This window comes from Entelurus aequoreus, linkage group LG03 (assembly GCF_033978785.1).
Source record: "Entelurus aequoreus isolate RoL-2023_Sb linkage group LG03, RoL_Eaeq_v1.1, whole genome shotgun sequence".
Lineage (NCBI taxonomy): Eukaryota > Metazoa > Chordata > Actinopteri > Syngnathiformes > Syngnathidae > Entelurus > Entelurus aequoreus.
This window is the reverse complement of record NC_084733.1, coordinates 9,293,953-9,315,293: the sequence shown is the minus strand read 5'-3', so window position 1 is coordinate 9,315,293 and position 21,341 is coordinate 9,293,953. Positions and strand designations below refer to the sequence as shown.

Here is a 21,341-nt window from a genome sequence, read left to right as displayed (position 1 = left end):
AAAAACAGCAGGAGGTCCATCGTCTGGCGGTGGTTTGGCTTCAAGTGGGAATATGTCGAACAGACAACTGTAATTTGTCAAGTGTGGGGCAAAAGCGTTTCTACAAAAAGTAGCATTACTGCTAATATGTAGCATAATTTGAAAAGTCACCTGCTAGAGAATGAAGAGTGCTTACTCCGCATGTCAACATCTCCACTCAGTGCCACACGCCCACACCATCAAAATGCCGAGGCAAACATTTCCAGATCAACACCGTATGAAAAATAGAGTCAACAACAAAAGGAAATCATGTTCGCAGGAACCTACCACATAGCGAAGGACGAACACTATTTGATTTCCTATTATGCAGCTCATTTTTATTTGACACTTATTGAAATATCTTGCTGACATCATGTTTTTAAACTATTGTAGTGCCGTTCTGTACAAAAAGTGCACTTTAATTTAGTGTTGTTTTGACAAGTCATCTTAGTGACACCATGCACAAAAGTGCACTAATAGCTTGTTTTAAAATGTCTCTGACAATCTTGCACTTTCTGTTTTGGAAATGACATGAATGTTTGTGCCACTGCTTAATAACAGTTTAATAAATACAGTTTTGGTGAATTGACTTAGTTGTGATTTCCTTCTCTGCCTAAAAGTTTAAAATGAGCATACAGTATATTATTGCAGTATGAACAAGAATGTTTCAATGTAGACCCATAGAATCATCATACTGGTGTGATTATATGTATCAAGTGTTCATTCAAGACTAAGGCAAAATATCGAGATATATATTGTGTATCGCGATATGGCCTAAAAATATCGAGATATTAAAAAAAGGCCATATCGCCCAGCCCTACTTTGACTTCTCATTTAGCTTCTCTTTACCGGAGCTTTGTTTGTGGGTTTAAATGTTACATTGTCAACCTATCCCTAATTAGAAACACATGTGAAATAGATCCTGCACGGCCTGCATTAAAAAAAAAAATTAGGGCGAGGTGAAAGGTGTGAGTGTTTTCTTCCATTCTACATGAGTAATCCTGATCTATGACATTTCTGGTGTCAGAACTTCAAATAATGATTAGTGGAATCCACTCAAATCAACAAGGCAGAATGTTGCCATTATTTTCCATTACGAACAGAGTGGTACATACATGAGAGCAAATAAAGTCAGAGAATGAACATGTAGTCACATACTGTAAATCTTGTGTTGACAGTGCTCCAATGGTTTGCTTGTGTCACATTCTATGCAGCAATGTAGTCAAGTATGGGTTGGCACTGTTAGAATTTAGGAGGCCAATTACATTAAGTGTTTTGTGGAATTGGGAAGCCACTCGAGGCCCTAACTGATGTGAAACTGTCTGAGCCTAGAGGGTTCTGACCTCCCCAGGTGCTGTCACAGGAAATTTGCCCCACTTTCCCAGCCTACCAAAGTATCAAGCCACTGCTGTTGCAGTCTTTGAAGTAGGTTTGGGTAGTTTGACTATGCATTTTCAAAAGTTCCTCTTCAACTTTGCAGTGCCTTGCGGCTAATTGAAAAGAGCACAGTTTGAGTTTTGTTCCATTTTTAAGCTCACAAGGTTTGACACACATAGGGAACTGTGCGTATGCCTTGGGGCTAACAAGGTGACATTTTTATGAAATTATAAATAAGAAGAAATTAACTTGCGAACTTAAATTTTTGTAATGGTATTTCATGATGTTGCCTTTGTTGTTTGTAGTTTACACATCTCACCTTTGCATTGTTTGCCCTGCCAGGATACCATCCACCAGGACATGCCAGATGTCTTTGACAGCGTGGTTGGCCTGACTGCAGACACCAGCTCCCCTGCTCAGGCCTCAAGCCTCTTATGGCACCCAGCCCTTCCTAGTACCCAATCATCAGGAGCTATTCACCAACCAACCAATGATGCCCTCCGCCAGAACATTTATAAGAACTTCATGAGGGAGTTGGAGATGGACAGTGGACAGGGAGGAAGCGAGAAAAGAGACCCTTCCACAGGCGAAGACGAGGGGGAAAGTAGCAGTGAGTCTGCAGAGGACTCCCTGGAGCAGCTGGACCTGCTGTTCGAAAAGGAACAGGGTGTAGTCAGACGGGCTGGATGGCTATATTTTAAACCTCTCGTGACTCTGCAGAAAGACAGGAAGCTGGAGCTGGTGACACGTCGCAAGTGGAAACAATACTGGATCACCCTGAAAGGTACGCCTTACATAAGTAAAGGTGCTCTATGTCACTGGCTCAACATTACACTGTTTTGCACCAAAAAATACAAGAACACCTCCAACGGTATACAGGGTTTCCCCTATATGTGTCTGATCGTGGCGTGGGCCCACGTCTAAATTAAAGCCGCCACACCTTAAAAATGTTGATTTTTTTTTAAACTTAGAAACAAGTTAAAATAATATATTGTATAAATAGATATATAGTCTATATTATTTAAGCACTATTGACTAGAGATGCACAGAAAATGTGGCCACAGAAAAACTTCAACCGTAAGTAAGACGCACGCACACGAGTGTCTGGAGCCTCGGCGGTAAGATCCCATCCGCTTTTGCCGTACCTTTGCCCCAGCGGCTGGTGGCTTGGACGATGGGGCTCTCCAGCAGCGGGATGCGCACAGCCCTGTTTTGCACTCGAGCCAGACCCACCCTTCCCTCAGAGCCAATCCTTTTCCTGAAGTTATGGATCTGACTTGCCGACTTCTCTTACCCGCGGCATTGTTTTAACATGTGATGCCAGATATACAGCAGTAGCGGTTGCTAAAGACTGACTGACAAAATATAACAAAGTGGTCAAATATATTCTTTTGTGCTTGCATTTCATTGACGAAATTGCGTTTAACTTTTGTTTAGAGTCAGCTGCAATCTTAAAATATAAAACGCTGCCATTTCATCTGAATGCCGCTGTGTGGCGGTGACAGAGCCGAGGCGCATGATGTTGAGTGTGTCAAAACGCCCACACAAAGTGCATACAAGCAATAACATCTTGGAGAGGAAGAATGGCAAATAAAGACAATTCTGCTGGTTAATAAAGGGGGTGCGTGAAGCGCAATATGGAGGTATTTGGGCTTCAAAACTAACGGTAAAGGTGACGCGCTACAAGTTTTGCTTTAAAACACCAAATGTGGTGATTACTATTACCTCCTTTGCTTCAAACTTAGGTAAACATTTAAATAATAAGCATTCAGATCTGCACAAGGAGTTTAAAAAGTGACAGGTAATGATGATGTTGTTACACCTGTCTTGCTGTTCTGCTCCGGTACAGACTGTAGTCAAGGAGCACAGGGGAGACGTTCTCAAATTATACCAAATACCAAATTATTGGTATCGGGACAACCCTACTTTGTCTGTTTCTTTATGGGGCGGCGTGGCGTAGTGGGTAGAGCGCCCGTGTCAGAAACCTGAGGGTTGCAGGTTCGCTCCCCGCCTCTTACCATGCCGTTGTGTCCTTGGGCAGGACACTTCACCCTTGCCCCCGGTGCCGCTCACACCGGTGAATGAATGTTGAATGAATGATAGGTGGTGGTCGGAGGGGCCGTAGGCGCAAATTGGCAGCCACGCTTCCGTCAGTCTACCCCAGGGCAGCTGTGGCTACGAAAGTAGCTTACCACCACCAGGTGTGAATGAATGATGGGTTTTTAACATGTAAAGCGACTTTGGGTACTTATAAAAGCGCTATATAAATCCCAGGTATTATTATTATTATTATTATTATTATTGTACAATAATAACAATTATAAAAATAGAGTAAAACAATATAACAAAAATATGTTAATACTAATAACACATACTTGTTTTTAAATGTATGTAAATTATTTTTTAGCATTAAAAAATATATATCTATGCATCATCGACAAATTTGCAAATTATATGATAACATTTCATTGGCCACGCCCCCACCACCAGTTAAACCTTGTAAACAATGCCGTTTCCTAGAAATATATGAACGTTACATTTATTCACAATAAATGCATAAACATTAATTGCGCTGTTACATTTTTCGATTAATGAGGGTGAGATTTGTAACTACAAAGTAGAACTAATGTAACTGTGTAGACCGGTCAGAATTTATCGAGCTCATGCGCTCAGTGTTTGCCGCTGTATATTACAGCGAAGTTTAGCTAACAGCGGATATTACAAAAGCCCACAGCAAAGTTCGAGTTATTTGTGTAAGATGGGCAGTGTTAGGAAATTTACTTTAAAAACGTAATTAATTACAGTTACTTGTTACTTTCCCAAAAAAGTATATTAATTACTATCAAAATAATTATTTAATAGATGTAATTAATTACTTGGGGAAAGTAATTCATACAAAACTTTTATATACATCTCAGGGTGATCGAAAGGGGGATTGCCGGGCTTCCACATGATGATTTGATGGCCTGTCCGGCTGAATCCCTTTTTGATTGACAAATGAGCGAAACAGCAATCTTTAAATATAAAACACTGTCAAAGCATTTTTCAACTTTTATTCCGTTGTTCCTGTTGATATGGAGATATTTATTGAACCTGTATGTCTTTTTTTAATTCCAAATTAAATCTAAAATCTGATTATATAATTTACGAAAGGAGGAGTGAGGGAGAAAACGTGCTATGCACTGGAACAGATACGAAAATCGAATAAATATATTCATTATAATAGAGTTGACACGAGCCACTGTAGATAAGTTAGGTAGGGACTAGCAATCAACATCTCTCTGGATTCTGGACAATTGTGGAACAAAGTTGGCTTTAGAAAGTTCTGCAAACATAAGTGTCATCTGGACGCCCAAGTATGTGAAACTTTGCGAGGCAATTTTAAAGCAAAAATTGTGCACAGGATATTTTTTAGCAGCAGAATTTATAGGAAATATTTCACTTTTACCTTAGTTTAGTTTGTAATCAGACAAATGTCCAAATTCTTGAGGGTACTCAAGGTAGCCAGGACCAAGACAGAGTGGTCTGAAAAAAATACAGAAGGAGGTCATCCATATAGAGAGAGACTTTCACCTGCACATTGTGTCTACATATGCCCGTAATAAGTGGGTTAGTACGAAGCACTATTGACAAAGGCTCAATGGCAACAGCAAAAAGCAATGGACTGAGGGGGTAACCTTGCCGTGTAGAACAATGGATGCGAAAATATTCGGATTGAATATTATTTGTCCTGACAGGGTAATGAAGGAGTTTAAGCCATAAAATAAAACTGTTACCAAAGCCGATCTCTCCAGTACATAGAATAGATAATTCCACTCCACTCGGTCAAATGCCTTTTCAGCATCCATAGATATCACTGCTTTTTCAGTGTTAAAAGCATATACACTGTACAAATATTGTAAAGACATTGAAGATATGAAAAATAATGCCTATTCCGAATGAACCCAGTTTGATCTGCATTAATAGAAGGAAAAATAGTTTCCAGACGTAAAGCCAGCAATTTGTACAACAGTTTGAAGTCCGCATTTAACAGGCTAATAGGACGATACGAGGTGCATAATAAGAGTTCTTTGCTTTTTTTTAAGAGGAGAGAAAATGAAGCTTGGTTAAGTGTTTGCGAAAATGCGGCCGGATTTAAACGATTCATTGTACATGTCCAATAATATAGGGGCTAGCTTATGCCAAAATGTTTTGAAAAATTCGGGAGGATATCAATTTGGTTCCGGGGATTGACCATTTTGTAATGACGACATTGCACCATTCAATTCTGAAACAGTAATTGGTCTCCCTAATTCTACCGTAGCAGACTGATCAACCAAGAGGATGTCTAAATTGGAAAACAAGTTTTCAATCTCAGGAGTAGAACATTGAGCAAATAAGTAGAGGGATGCATAGCAATTCCTAAATACTTTATGAATCTCAACATCATCATTGGTTATACCTGAATCAGTTTGAATCTGCGGAAAATAATTGGATGTTTATATCTGACTTAGTTGACGGGCTCGTAGTTTGCTAGCCTTATCGCCATTGTTAAAGAACTGGGATCTTGAGAGGGCCTTTCCTTATAAACGTCTGGATTTTGGGATTTAGAGTACAAGTTGTCTAGCGGGGATATGCGTTGTCAGTCGAGTTTTTTATCATAATTTGTATATGAGTATTACGTTCCCAGATGGCTCAGAGTCTAGGGATCGTAGGGGAACGCAACATAAAAGTGTATGAGATCAGATCAGATCGGTCTTTATTGTCATTGCACAAATACAACAAAACTTTGTTTTCAGCCCAAACCCGTTCAAGATTAAACAAACAAACAGTGTACAGGGTTACAGAACAGGAACGCTGATGGGTCGCCACAAGGCGCCCCGTAAAAGATAGGAAAAAGGTAAAACGCTGGGGAAAAAGATGAGTAAAAAAATACAATCTAGACTGGACTCCTAAGGGGGCCTAGTCTGGAGTGGGAAAAAACCTCCATGCAATGCACACATAAACACGTTACATTTAATCACGACAAACTCGCAACAGAGGGGCGGGGAGTTGGGGCCCTGGAAGACGACCGCTGCTATGAAGCGCTGCCATCCGACCATCACCCGAGGGGAAACAAGCGGTGCTGTAGGTGTGGAGTGGGGGAGGGGGGGTGTTCCCAATTGTCTTGGGTGTGATGATGTAAGGTTTTTTATAGACTGAGGCCGATCTGCAAAAGTTCGACTCCAGGTGTCGTTGAGGAGGGAGGGAGGTCAAAAGCCTCCATCATTGAGTTGTCCTCGGGGGTGTTTTTCAGAACAGCCTGGTCCTGTTTTCACAGCGTCAAGGCCATTCGAGGGAGTCAAATCGTAGCTTAGGATGTTTGTTTTCCGCGAGCAGACAAAACAATGACTTGTCTGTTCTATTCGTCCATGCTGGGTGCTCTCAAATTCAATTCAATATTCCTTTTCAGCAAACTTCTCCATGATGTGATCTATCTTGCGATTCAGTTCAGAAATCGCGACAGTCTGTGTTCCCACAGCCCTGCCCAAACCATCCATTGCGACGAACAGCCTTAGGGCTCCTTGAGTGGCTGCCATCATCTTACGAATTTGACGATACACCAGAGCAATGCACAGTCCAATCAGCAGGTGCCCCGCGATCACGGTTCCAAATAGGTAGATGTCTTCCACGTCCTCGATGGAAAGGACTGAGAGGGACATGATTCTCCATTTATCCCAGGAATCTCTCACGTACCCCGCAGCAATGGTTCCATCAGGGCAGCCAGGCTCCCCCGAACCTCTTTTCCTCGTCGAAAAGATTTTGTCAATTGCGTCGAGAGTCCAGCTGATCATTTCCATGTCTGATGTTTTGATTTGAGGACAGCGCAAAGAAAGAGGCTTCAAAAAAGTTCAGACAAGACAAAAACAAAGAGAGCAAGCTGGGAGAAGAGAGAGCGGAAAAAATGCGACCGCCCTCACCAGAGGCAAGACAGAAAAAACCCCCAAATTAGTTGTAAATTAAAGACACCGAAGCCAAGAACTGAAAACAACAAGACACAACTCTAGCCTAGCTTGGGAATACAGGTGCTGTCAAAGAAATGAACAAAACATACCAATAGACACCTCTAAAAAATAAAGGTAAGCTGACTAACTAAAGCTATTTAATTAGCATAAACCAAAAACCTACCTACCTACTCTAGCCAAAGAGGGGGTCCAAAACCTACAAGGGTGACAGCCACCACTAAGCCTGGTGTCTTTATACACAAACAAGTCCTACGTGTGTAGTGTATAGAGGCCTCTGTCTAACCTTTCCCAAGACTAGGCTGCACACTAAACATATACTTACAAAAGTTTAAAGGTATAAAAAACAGGTGGCACAAGTTAAGCAAAGATTTAACAAAAATGAGTACAAAACAAAGTAGCGTCTATTAAGGCTCCACACAGCATGGCAGAAAAATAATCAACCTCATCCAGTGGTGAGCAGGTGGTTTTAAGCAGGATAGGAGGATGAATGGTGGACCGGGATTGGCTGGCTGATTAATAGGTGAAATGAGGAGCAGCTGGGAACAGGAACCGGTTGATTGGCAGCAGAGGCAGTGAATGAGTGTGACCTGTAGAAACAATAGAAGAAGAAACAAAACAAACAAACCACCACTACGTGGAACATAACACGCCCACCAACAAGAATGAACATAATTTTTCATTCAAACAAGTCGCTATGTCTGGGTTACATTGAAAATAGATGTCCATACACACACACAATTAATTCACCCACACTCGACCAACCTCTATTTTGAAAGGCTGCATAAAGTTGGGAGCAGCCAAAACTGGAGCACTGGAGAGCAAAGCTTTACAGCTGTCAAAAACCTTCTGCTTGAGATCTGCCATCTCTTTCTCCCTCTGGTGGATCTTGCCTTGCGCTATCTCCAGCTGCCTCTTTGCGTCTCCCAGTGCAGAGAACAGATCCAGCTTGATCCTGGTCTCTGCACTCAGGCTGTTCTCCAGGTGCAGAGTCTTCTCCTTCATGGCAGACAGCGCCGACATCAGCACTTTTGTGTCTTTCTCGTTCTTCTTGTACTTGGGCAACTCCTAACACTTGCCCTCCAGATCCCGAATCTGTTCCTCCCTGGATTTCATGTCCATGCTGAGCTTTTTGCACCGAGTCTCCAGCTCTCTAACCCGACCACGCAGCGAATCGTTGGACTCCACTCTTGTAGCTGCAGCCGCAGTCACTACCCTGGCAGCCGTGGCCTCCTCCATCCTCTTCCTCTTCCTTGCGTCAGCCAGCTGTTTTTCAGCCAGGATGCGACCTTCCTGCTCGGCTTTTAGCCTCTTCTCCAACTGGGAGAGGGTCTGCTTATCTTTTTGTTTGGCCCCTGCACCATGACAGCTTACTACCAAGTGACCTTTTCTATGCCAATAAAAGCACTCTCGTTCTTTAGCACGAGCCCTGGCTTGTAATGGGGAAAAGGATGGAGCGACAGGAGGTTTCTCAGGAGATGGCCTAAACACAGTTTAATGTGTCAGAACATACTCACCAGAATAAACTGATGCATCTCTCAATGTGGTAACCTTTTGCTCATTTAGGTACACCACACATCGTTCTGAGCACACTTTTTAAAAGCATTCAGTAGGACAAGTTCTCGAAGAGAGTTAAAATCTGAGGCCTTGCTCGCTTTGCACCACCTGTCAAAATGAACGCTTAACTCTCTGGCAAAGTCCACAAATGTTAGTTCATGGTTTTTTTGATAGTCCCTGAACTTCTGTCGGTAAGCTTCAGGCACTAATTCATAAGCATGTAGGATTGAAGCCTTAACCACCTCATAGTCAATACTTTGTTCCATAGACAAGGCCGCTATCGCCTCCTGAGCCTTACCGGTCACTTTACTCTGCATTAAAGTTGCCCAAATAGCCTTAGGCCAGCGCAGACCAGTGGCAAGCCGTTCAAATGTTTGAAAGTACACATCCACCTCAGTTTCCCTGAATTGTGGAATACACACTTGTCTCCTGATGTCATATGTATCTGATGTAGGTGTGGGATTACTCTGAGCGGTAGACTGCGCATCAGTCATTTCCAGCTCCAGCTTTCGCAGCCTTATCTTTGTCTCAGCCTCAATCTTAGCAATTGTCAACTGATGTTCAAACGCCCGTGCCTCTCATCTGTCATTTGCCTCATGTTCGTGACTAGCCAACCGGACCTTCAACCTAGCTCCGTCTACCGAACCACTAGTCCGGGAACTGACTGGCGAAAATCCTTGAAACTTGGGGAGGGTAAGTGGTACTCTGCCTACAGCCTCGTCATCTGAAAGAAGAGGACTACAGACAAAAGCACCCACTGCCGCATCAGAGTTGGGAGCATCTGAGGACAGAGAAAACACACCAAGCGTGACTAGCTGGTCCCACACGTTGGACTTGATGTCCTTTTTCAGAGAGACATTACTAATGTCTATGTCATAGTGTGCCGCAATCAAAATTACACGACTTCTGTCGGTTTACAAATAAACTCATCTAATTCAAATACTCGTGCCATTCTGGTCTATCGCACACACAAGTACGCCAAACAAACTACAGGCAATTCAGATTTAAGAAAATTCTTGGACAAGCCCCCAATTTATTTTACGTTCCCAGATGGCTCAGAGTCTTTGAAAATAACCATCATTACATGTTATGCAGACCAAAAGGAAGTTTTAAAAATAAAAAAATAATTATACTATCACCCCTTTGATTAATTAATAATTAATCCAGGAATCTTAATTTTTCAGCATGTAAATAGTCTATTTAAATTTTATCATGACACAGACAAGTCCACAGAGGCATGGTTTAATGTGTCAAGTGACGCATAAGAACACAGGGCCCCTAACACCATCAAAATATTGACCAAAGATTGTGAGCTGGGCCAAGTTGTCTAGCATCAGTGACATTTCACCTCATTAACAATCTTGAATGAAGGGGCAATAATTTCTACGGATGCAATTAAACATTTTAGTTTTAACTGCAGAATGCGGAGCAACATAAATAGTCATCAATTAGCTGGGTAGCCTGGTGTTTTTACAAAATGTGTTTGTTTTAATTTACTCCTCAGTTATTGAAGTTTATTTGTTGACTGCAGCAAATCACCAAACAGCATGAAGACTACATACTTATCTGCTTATCTCACTCAACCTCTAATCATATTTGTACCTTTCATCTTCTATCAGGATGCACACTGCTCTTTTATGAGTCATATTGTAATGGCTCTCAAGAGGAGGAGGTCACACCTCGCTACTCTCTTCTGGCTGAGGATAGCATTGTCCAGGCTGTTCCAGAGCACCCGAAAAAGGAGAACGTCTTCTGCCTCAGCAACTCTTATGGCGATATCTACCTCTTTCAGGTGAAAACAATGGCATGTATAGTTATTGTGCAAATGCGGAAGCATGGGCCTACGTCAAGTTGCTGTGTTGCGTATGACATGAGCAATGCCAGCTTGATTAGGGTATGCTCTCAAGAAGTCTGGGCACATTTGCCACTCGTGCCTACTGACCTGTACAACCTGAATTCCAAAAAAGTTGGAAGTTCTTTAGTTTGTAACAAAATGAAAAGTAAGACTTCTAATCACATTTATTTACAACAGAACATAGATAACATAACAAATGTTGAAGCTAATTGTTATGTGTGTAACATGATTACTTATACAGGGAATGTCTGGATGTTTTAATCAATCCAGGTCATTGTATTCACAGAACATTCGCACGTGGAATGTTCATTTTGTCCTAAAAGACAATTTGCCTCTCATCCAAGTAGGCTTCATCAGTTCATGCTTATAGACTTAGATTGACCAGACTGTGTCTGACCATTATGTGTATAAGACTAGATCTGACCAATCTAATTCTATGAGCATGAACTGATTAAGCCTACTTGGTTGTGAGGCAAAACTTATTCTAAGACAGACTTAACAGTCCAGTTGTGATCGATTGAATGCTCTGAGTATAAAAGGAATGAATGTCTTAGAAAGGCAGAAGCATGCCAGTAGTCATTGGGCCCTCAGACAACACGGCATCCCTTTTTAGCATGATTGTGTCATTAACATTACTAAATGGGCTTTGCAATACTTCCAAAAAATACTGTCAGTGAACACAATCAGCAGTGCCATCCACATATACCAACTGAAGCTATATCATGAAGAATATATTATATCATATTTAAACATTATCTAGAAGTGATGTTGTGTTCTGTTGGCCAAGACTCATTTGAAATGGACAGTTTCAAAGTGGAACATGTTCTATGGTCAGACAAGTCCAAATTTGACTTTGCTCGGTAATCACTAAGCCTGTGTCCTCCAATCTCAAGAGGGGGGAGACCTTCCAGTCTGTTATCAGTTCAAAAGATAGCATCCCTGATGGTATGATGGCGCAGAAGTGCAAACGGTATGGGCAGCTTGCATGTTTTGGAAGGAACTCGGAATGTTGAAAGTTACAGTATATTGAGGTTTTAGAGCAACATACGCTCCCACACAAACAACGTCTGCTTTAGGGAAGGCCTGGTGTATTTCAACAGGACTATGCAAAACAACATACTCCAGCTATTACAATAGCATGGCTAGATCAGAGAAGAGTCAGGGTGATGAATTGGCCTGCCTTCTCTTCTAAACTTTCTTCCATAGAAAGACATTTAATGCATCATGTATTACTTGATAGATGTTCTCCTCGCTAAACCTTTTACTTTTTTAGCCATATATTGCCTGGGTACCAAATATTTTGAGACCTGTAACAAGCATCACATCTGAAATTAGCTCATTTAGTCCATACAAGTGTAATTTTTATCAGTTTAACTTCTGCAGCTGAAAACCTATTTCAGGCAACAATGTTACGAAATTCCCATACCAAAACTCCAGAAACTCCTAATGTTGATGCCCAGATGTCTTCAAACTGTTTTGAAAACAATATATTTTCTGGAATTTGGGTTGTACATATCAATAGCTCCAAACCACTCAACAATATAATCTTGCCAGACTGCATTATTGGTTTCAGACCTACTGTGCGTCGTAATAAAGTGGGGCGTTAAACGACCCCAGAGGATAAAGGCACAGGCATCATGTTGAGTTTATATGTCCGTTTTTCACACGACTTGTTTTCACACAAGTTATTGTTCAACTAATTAATTTCAAAACAAGACAATAATAGAATGTAGGCTTGATTTAGGGCAGTGGTCCCCAACCAGGTACCGGTCCGCGGACCGATTGGTACCGGGCCGCACAAGAAAAAAAAATTAAAAAAACTGTTTTTTTATTTTTTTTATTTTTATTAAATCAACACATAAAAAACACAATATATACATTATATATCAATATAGATCAATACAGTCTGCAGGGATACAGTCCGTAAGCACACATGATTGTATTTCTTTATGAACACCCCCCCCCCCCCCCCCCCGGTCCGTGGGACAAGTTTTCAAGCGTTGACCGGTCCGCAACTACAAAAAGGTTGGGGACCACTGATTTACGGGAAGTTCATAGCCACTGCTTTTAAAAAAATTGTTTTTATTATAGATTAATTAAGAGTGCATGCATTGATTCAGCACAGTTTGTCATCCATCGAATGTTCTTATTGTGATGGATGGCAATGAAATCATTTCAGATTTATTAGGATCAATCTTGTATTAAGCAAGGATTATGGTTTTGCCAAATGATCAAACTGAGTTAATGTTAACCTCCCCCATGCAGGCCACCAACCTGACTGACCTAGAGAACTGGGTGACAGCCATCCACTCAGCCAGTGCCTCGTTGCTGGCCAAGCGCCAGGGAAAGGAGGATACAGTCCGTCTGCTACGGAGCCAGGTCCGTGGCCTGTTGCAGAAGATTGATATGGATGGGAAAATGAAGAAAATGGCTGAGCTTCAGCTGATTGTCGTCAATGACCCCAAAAACCGCAAGGCCATTGAAAATCAGGTAAGCCGATGACTTATTGATCTTTTGATATTTGTAGAATTGATTTCTAAGAAGGGGTAACATTTATTAATTTTAGACTCCTGGTGTGTGTATGTATGTTGGTTTTTCACCAGCCACAGGATGTGCTTTGCCTTATCATACTGAATTTTATTAATGTGGTTACAACCCTGCATTTTAATTTTTGTGGGATAAATGGCTTATATGCATCAATCCCCAAATGCTTCACAAGGGGCCCACAGGAACATCCTTCCAGATTAGGATTCCAGATGTTTCCTTGTAATGGGCTCTTAACGTGTATTACTACTATACACCTCCTTCTCCTCTTCATAGCCAGGGGGAGGATCCCAGGCACCGAGGACTGTGCTACAGCCTACACGATTTTATATAGGTAAAAGACAGTGAAACTCTAAACAATTACCTCATTTGATGTTTGTACATTGGTGGCAGACAACACATTGTTGCTTATGAGGATGGATAACTCATCCAAACATTCTGTTAGCTCTTGTAGCCTAAGAATTACAAAATATTTATCTTGTTTGGCGGCGTTTGGCGTTGCTCTGTTGAATTGGAGTGGTGGGCCGTGGTTGGTGGCCACACGTTGATGTGATTGTGAAGGCCGGCTGGTGTTGGCCTGCTGGCTGGTTTGGGTGCTGGCATGTGGGCAAGATGCGTTGGCGTCTTTCCCCGTTGGGAGGCGTCGTTCCTCTTATCGCCCGAATGCAGCTGAGATAGGCTCCAGCACCCTCCGCCACGCCCAAAATGGACAAGCGGTAGAAAAGGGATGGATGGTGATGGAGGCTTTGTTCCCCAGTCGAGACTCTTGTGAACGCATTGGGGGGGGGCGGACTGACGGGGTGGGGAACCCTCAGGTATACGTTGCAGGGGTGAAGAGTGGAATGGCTGATGGAGTTGTTGTGGGGTGGTCACGGCCACATTGTTGTTTCTGTGTTGTGTGGTGTACTCAGGGTAGTTGTGCACGCATTGGGGTCTTTTCGCCGGGCTGTTTTTTATTTTTTGTTAGGTGACTGGGTTGAGTGAGTGTGCTTTCTTGGCAGCGGGGACATTGGGTGTTTTTCTGGCCTGGTGCGGGGGGCACCGCAGCCTTTTGGTGTGAGTGCTGTTGCACGGTTAATTGGGCGGTGTTGTGTTTGGATTGGGGAGTGAAGTTTCTTGGCGGGAGGTGGAGTTAATGTCTCTTGTTTGCATGTTGGCGTTTGGCCTGGCTAGAGAACTTGCGATGCTTGGTCTCCATGGTTTTGTCGGTGTGTGGTTTTTGGTCTGAGTTTTTCGCTCGTTTTGATTTGCTGTGGTGATGCTGGCCTCAGGTGTTTTGCAGCGGTTGTTATTGCTGTTGGTTGTTTGTCGTGGGGGCACCCGTGGCTGCTGGGTGCAGAGGGTGGCCCCTGGCTGACTTCCCGTTCGACTGCAGGGAGTGTCTGGGCCACTCGGGTGGGGTGTCCGTCTTTCTGCCTGCGTGGGATGTGGTCTTTTGCTGGCTTAGGGGCTGGTTGTCTCCTGCTTCTCCCGTGCCTTGTCCTTGGCCGGGCGCATCTGTCTACGGCCTGCCCTAGGCCTGCCCGGAGGCACCGTGGGCCCGGTCTTAGAGGTCCTGTCGCTGGCCGGCTTGCTTGCGTGGGGCCGGTGGTCCCTTGTTTCCTGCTCACTGATCTGGGTGGCTGGGTCATACTTTGGCTCTTGCAAATACTGGGAGACAAAAATGTTGTACATGCAAACATACACACATACAGACGTATAACCATACATACATACACACACACACACACGGTACATACACCCATACACACATTCACTGTACAAACATACATACATATACACATGCACATATACAGTAAATACGTCTACTTACACATTTAATCACGTTTCATCAAACATTTATTAACGTTGTTCCCCTCCCCCCACCCCCGGGGGAAACTTGGTGGGAACAGGGCAACCTGCTAAAGCTTAGACTATTTTTACAATAACAATCTATAAAATTAATATAGTCTGCTCCTCTTTAATACCCCCTCTTTATCTGCTTTCTTTTGTAATTCAAGTATTCATTCCATTTATGTATTGTTGCATTTGAAAGGATTTAATGTTGATAATAGAGGTAATTATTATTAATATTCCGAAAGGGACAAGCGGTAAAAATGGATAGATGGGCATTATCAATAGTGTTATTTCTATTGGTATTTTTATTGCTCCATTTGTAGTGCAATAACGTTCATTGTCATTTCTGTGTTATTACTTAGTATCTACTTCATTAACTGGTTCTTTTTTATAATGTTAGTATCATATTCGTATACATTGTATTTGCTGATGTTCTGTTGTTGTTGTTTTTTGTTGTTGTTGTCTTATCCCCCTTGTGTCCCCGCAAATTCCCCCCTTGTTTTATTTTTCTTCTTTCTATCCCCTCCTGCTCCGGTCCGGCTGTGCCAAACTCTAAATACATCCATTTAAGAAAGTAAAATACAAATAAGGCAGCAAGAGAAGTATCCCACCCTTCTTGTTTGTAAAGCAATTCTTTACAGCAGATATGGGCATCTTTCTACATCAACAATATAATTTGCCTGAGTGGCTGGACAGGACATTTAAATAAATAAAATACAATCTTGTTTGTCCACTCAAGCATTCATTTTTTAAAACCTTGTTAAATTTATGTAGTTAATAATCTCCTCCAGTCAGTCTTCTCAGTAAAGAATATGTCATTGTGATTGTGTGCTCATATGTTTCTGATTAGCCTGTGTACCAGCTCAGTGTAGGTTTAGAGACAGATGGGGTTTGGAGTCAATGATAGGGTCAGAGGGGTAAGGTACTCTGATGCGGGCGCCCAGAGGCCGATTATCGATTTAAGGTTCTTTTGGCGGTATCCAGAACTAACAGGGCACAACTTTGATATACCCTTCCACCCCCAATCATGTCTGTCGAAACCTTTGCCAACAGTCTTCTTTTGAAGTTTGCCTTTTGTCCTTGTCTGTTTCGCTCTCGCTCTCGTTCTGTCACTCTCACTCACTCACTTACTCACATTAGGATCTTGTTGCATTGAAACGGTTAACTTGAATTAGGTATTTAATATTAATTCTGGGGTCAGATGTCAAAATCACGAATATGACATGATGGGATCATTCTCTCTTGTGTTGTTCTTGCACCCATGTTATTTGAGCACCTGACTAATTCTGCATCAGCATCCTGTGCCCCAAATCTGCTCATTATACCCAATTTTATGCACAGGGCTATATTTGCAGTTTAACAGTATCAACACAATATTTAAAAAATATATACTGCTCATTTAAATATTTTGGTTTTTGCCAACAAAAACGTATTTCCTGAATTTGTAAGCCTTAACAAAACTACAAAAAATTATTGACATACCAACAGTTGAAGTCCATGGTCTTTAAAAAGTCAGCAACAATTGTTGCTACATTACCCTCTACATAATCTCAGATCCAGATCTGACCAATTTAAGTCTATGAGCACCAACTGATGAAGCCTACTCGGATGAGAGGTGAAGCGTCTTCCAAGACAAACCAAAGAGTCCAGTTGTGATCGATTGAATGCCCTGAGATTACAATGACCTGGATGAATGAGAACATTCATAGACATACCCTCTACATATTGAAGAGGGCCAAAGTTTTAAGACCCCAAGGGCTCAGGAGCCGGACGTACACTCTCTTATTATGCTTACTTCAAACAGCATGCCAGAAACATTGAAATGCTGTCTTTTCAACAAAGCTGTTTTTGTATGACAGCAAATGATTATATTTATAACAGCAAGTGTTATAAATATATTTTTCCAGTCACTAGATTTCACATAAATGTATACTAAAATAAGGTGCATCATTATTCCAAAAGACTGTTTGGTTTGTCTTAGAAGACAAGTAGGCTTCTAAGTAGGATTCTAAGTCTTCTGAGACAAACCAAAGAGTTATCTGTTGCACTGGTGAATGGGTCCTTTTTGCTTGCAGCAACATTTTGGGAATATCAAACTAATAAATTAGGTAGAAATATTACCCTTCTGTTTGTGCAAAACAATTGACATTTTTTAGGTTACTGTGGCACTGGGTGATGACTCAAAAAGTCAAAAGTGTGGGAAATTGAAGTAGGCTGTTGTTGAAATCAGATGAGGTTTTCAATTATATCAACAACTGTGATATTGTTCCCTTGTAGACTAAGAATAAGAGTGTTCAGATGATAAAACACAATATGTTGCTCAAAAAGCACATTTTAGACTCAAATCCCTCATCAATCATCTGCAATAGAAACCCATCTATCCATCCATTTTCTACCGCTTGTCCCTTTCGGGGGTGCGAGGGGTGCTGGAGCCTATCTCAGACCAATTGGCCTTTTTGTGTTTGCATTCAAGTAGGAAAGTGACAGTCTCCTCCTGAAGTTCACAAACTCTATTGTGAACATTACCCTTGCTCAGCCATCTGACGTCATTGTGTAACAGGAGGTTGCTGTGCTCAGCAGATATATCAGCAACTAATTTATGAAACAGTGTTGAAGACTGGAAGATTATCTGATGATATTCATAATGGTCATCACCGTGTTCATGGTATTTTTCAACTCACTACTAAGTCTTGCGTACAATACGCTCAGATGTATGATACAGTGAAGAAATTTCATATTCTGCGCCACTGTTCACAGTCACGAATACAAGCTGTTTATCCTCCCCGTCATTGATGGAGCACCACCCATAACCAGCAAGGTAACTTGGTCAAGATTAATAAGTCCATGATCTTTAAAAAAGTTAGCATTCTTTTGGAACATGATTTCCCTGGTTGTTTGACCTTCCAGTGGTAACAACCCTAAGATGTCCTCTCTAGAGCAGTCCACCGTCAAAAAAGCGCACATATAAACACCACAAAGTTGAGCTGTGTCACATTTGTTGGTAGATTCATCCACTGCAATTGACATGACATCAGCTGCCCTCAGTTTATCAAAAAGAGTTTTAAAAACATTGGTTGCCAAAGCGTCTACTCGTCTTCCAGCCGCCGTATCCAACAACAGAATTGATCTGATGGATGCCATTACCTAGTTTTTAATTTTTCATCAGATACCACCTCATCCATAGCGGCCAGTATGCATGCAGTCCTTTGTCTTGTCTGCGTCAGTGAATGTTTTTTTTTTCTCCAAACATCAATGCTATCCGGAGCGAAGCTGTGGTTGTCATTTGCTGTAAAGAACAGGCCAGGGACAAGATAGTCCTGCTTCGCTCGTACTTGTCTTGCAACGTTTGTAATTTTCTTATGCGTGTATCCAAACGGGAGATGGACTGCATCAAATTTGGGATGTTTGGTGACAAAGTGCCTACGCAAGGTATATTCTTTCGAGACTGAGTTTACTTCATTACAAAGTAAACACATCGGCTTTCCCACTGTTTTTTCAATATATCTATATTTATGTCAAAAGAGTTGACTATCGTTCAGATAAAATGTGCTAAATACATTTCATAAGCGATTTTTTAAAATACTGTAGATTCCAGTCCACCCTCATGAGAATCATTGAGCCAGTGTCACAAACTTCAGGCTTATTACGAGGCCACCTGCGTAGTGTCTGTGTCTACATAGTCCTATTCTTGTACTGGCTAGTCTTATGGCAATTTTTGCAGTCCCTGGTTCATAAAACTTCATATTTCCCATGTCCCACCGAGGTATATTTCTGGTTTTAAAGAATGCCATGAGAGTAAAAGTGCCCTAATGGGACACCGCCAAGGGCTCCATTATTGTAAATGAACTCACAGTGCAGCTGAGACCTATTAAAAGTCAGTTGTTGTAGTCAGGATTGTTTCGCCAGAGTGTTCTCGTTAAAACTAGTCTCTAGCCAACCAAACGGGCACTTCTCTGAGCTTCTTTAGGGCAACGAGGAATGGAGGAAGCAACTGTAAATAGTTGGGGTTAACGGCTGGTCTGTGTAACATCACCATTACTCTGACTTGCATTAAAATGAGCATTTATTGCCAACGCCCTCACTTCTCTGTTAGATATCATCCCTCCAATTTATGCCCTCCGCCTCCACCAACAGCTGCAAGTAATCACAGCTTCATGTACTTTGCTGACCCTTACTCCCTCTCTGTCGCTCTCTTTTCTTTATTTCTCCTTCTGTCCTCAACTCCCCCTTATCCACTCCAATTCACCATTCAACACCTGAAGTTTACCAAACTAACTAACATATTTCATTCTCACCCCTTTAGATGCAGCAATGGGAGCAGAACCTAGAGAGGTTTCATTTAGATCTCTTTAGGATGCGCTGCTACCTGGCCAGTCTTCAGGGTGGAGAGTTACCAAACCCAAAGAGCCTGCTGGCAATTGCTAGCCGTCCCACCAAAAACATCCTGGGCCGCCTGGGGATCTTATCTGTCTCATCTTTCCACGCACTGGTGAGACACAGGGAAGGACTTATGTTTAGATCCTCTTGGCATTCCTTTGATTTGAATTTACCTCTGCTGTCCTGTCCAGCACAAGTTTTAGAAATATTTGTTTATTATGTAAAACGTCTTTGCAAATGTGCTGTTGTTTGTGATGTATTGTAAAAGTTGAGGTGATTGATTATAGTCATAACAGAGATCTTTTGTCCAGGTTTGTTCCAGAGACGAGGCTACACTGCGGAGGCGCTCTTTGTCACGAACGTTCAGAAAGCACAAGCGTAGCCTTTTCTCCTCCCTCAAAGGCCTTGACAACTTGACCAAAAAGGGCAAAAGGGTTTCTGCATCACAGGTAGGATTAAACTCAAAATTCAAAACATTAGAGACACGTGCATTGGATCAAAATCTTGAACATAAACTCAAGAGTTGGCTAAAGCAACATGTTTTTGTTCTTGGAAGATCAGCCGCAAAATCCCAAATCGGCCTTCAAAATGATCAAAGTTAAAGAAAGATATAAAGTATAAATTCATTATAATTTTTTTAGTGTGTGAACAAATTGTAAGTGTCACAATTAATGGCTTAGACTGTTTAACATACTAATTTTCTTATTTTAGTTTTCTTTTAAAGATGATAAACAACCCTAAATTGTGTGTTTCATTTATAATGCAGGTACCTGTAGATTCAAAATGCAGCGCAAATGCTGTTTCCCTGTGGCCAAAATCACTGCAGCTGTCGCGACTTTAAATTAAAGTAGTACTCAAGAAATTGTGTGTGACAGGATCAGAGCTAGATGACAGTCTGTAAGCAGCTATGCTAATTGGTGGAAAAGGATGACCCAAAACACAAACCTTATGTCAGGATCGATGCCTTCATGCTTTGTGCAGATGCACACTTTACCTTGGAATCTCCATTAAAGCCCACGGTAATAAAAGTCTTGGGTGGGCTAGATTAGCAAGGCTTTTATACAGCTGTGGCAGGTAACCAACCACACATTTCATTTATAGTGCCCTTGTCAAATTCATCAGCTTTTTCCCACAATATCAAGGTGCATGTTTGTACAGTATGTGAACATTTGCTCTCTAGATGTCCAGCCAGCACAGGGAAAACATTTCTTTTGATAGAACACCTCTTAATTGCCAAGCAGTTTTCCAACATATGGTGTGTGCCTCCAAAAAATCTATCTTGCGAGTTTTGATATGGAAAAAACAATAGGTGTTTTATTTACAGTCATGCTCCACTCGATAATCACTTCCCTCAAATGAGATTCTAATTGGAAGCACATAATCTCATCCTTCAGCCTCCTTACCATTAACAAAAACACAGGGGCGCATTCTTAAACCAGTCCCCAGGGTGCGATTTTAAGACTTGTCAGGTTTGCATTTAAAGATTAAAGATTAAAGTACCAATGATTGTCACACACACACTAGATGTGGTGAAATTTGTCCTCTGCATTTGTCCCATCCCCTTGGGGAGCAGTGGGCAGCAGACCACACTTGTTATTTATTGATACAAGGATAACCCACCAAGTGTATATATGTGCACTGTAAGGGGACCTATTTAAAGAAATGCTACAGGAAACAACCGCTTTCTTGTCTTTTATGGACCTCTGCTCATTAGTTGTAAGTTTATAGAAAACGAGTAGTGAAGTTTGGTCTGGAGTGTACCGTCATTATGCTATGAGGTCATCTGGGTTTCTTGA

At 41.7% G+C, this 21,341-nt stretch overlaps 1 protein-coding gene across 5 annotated transcripts in view; it reads left to right on the top strand.

Annotated features, from left to right (window-relative positions):
- Positions 1-21,341, top strand: part of LOC133646103 (rho guanine nucleotide exchange factor TIAM2-like) — a 288,867-nt gene that overhangs the window by 155,191 nt on the left and 112,335 nt on the right. For all 5 annotated transcript variants that reach the window (XM_062041113.1, XM_062041111.1, XM_062041114.1 and 2 more), the window contains exons 4-8: positions 1,738-2,179; positions 10,553-10,725; positions 13,054-13,278; positions 19,472-19,657; positions 19,857-19,994. In XM_062041113.1, the coding sequence (XP_061897097.1) occupies positions 1,738-2,179; positions 10,553-10,725; positions 13,054-13,278; positions 19,472-19,657; positions 19,857-19,994 (1,164 nt within the window). The remainder of the gene's footprint in view (positions 1-1,737; positions 2,180-10,552; positions 10,726-13,053; positions 13,279-19,471; positions 19,658-19,856; positions 19,995-21,341) is intronic.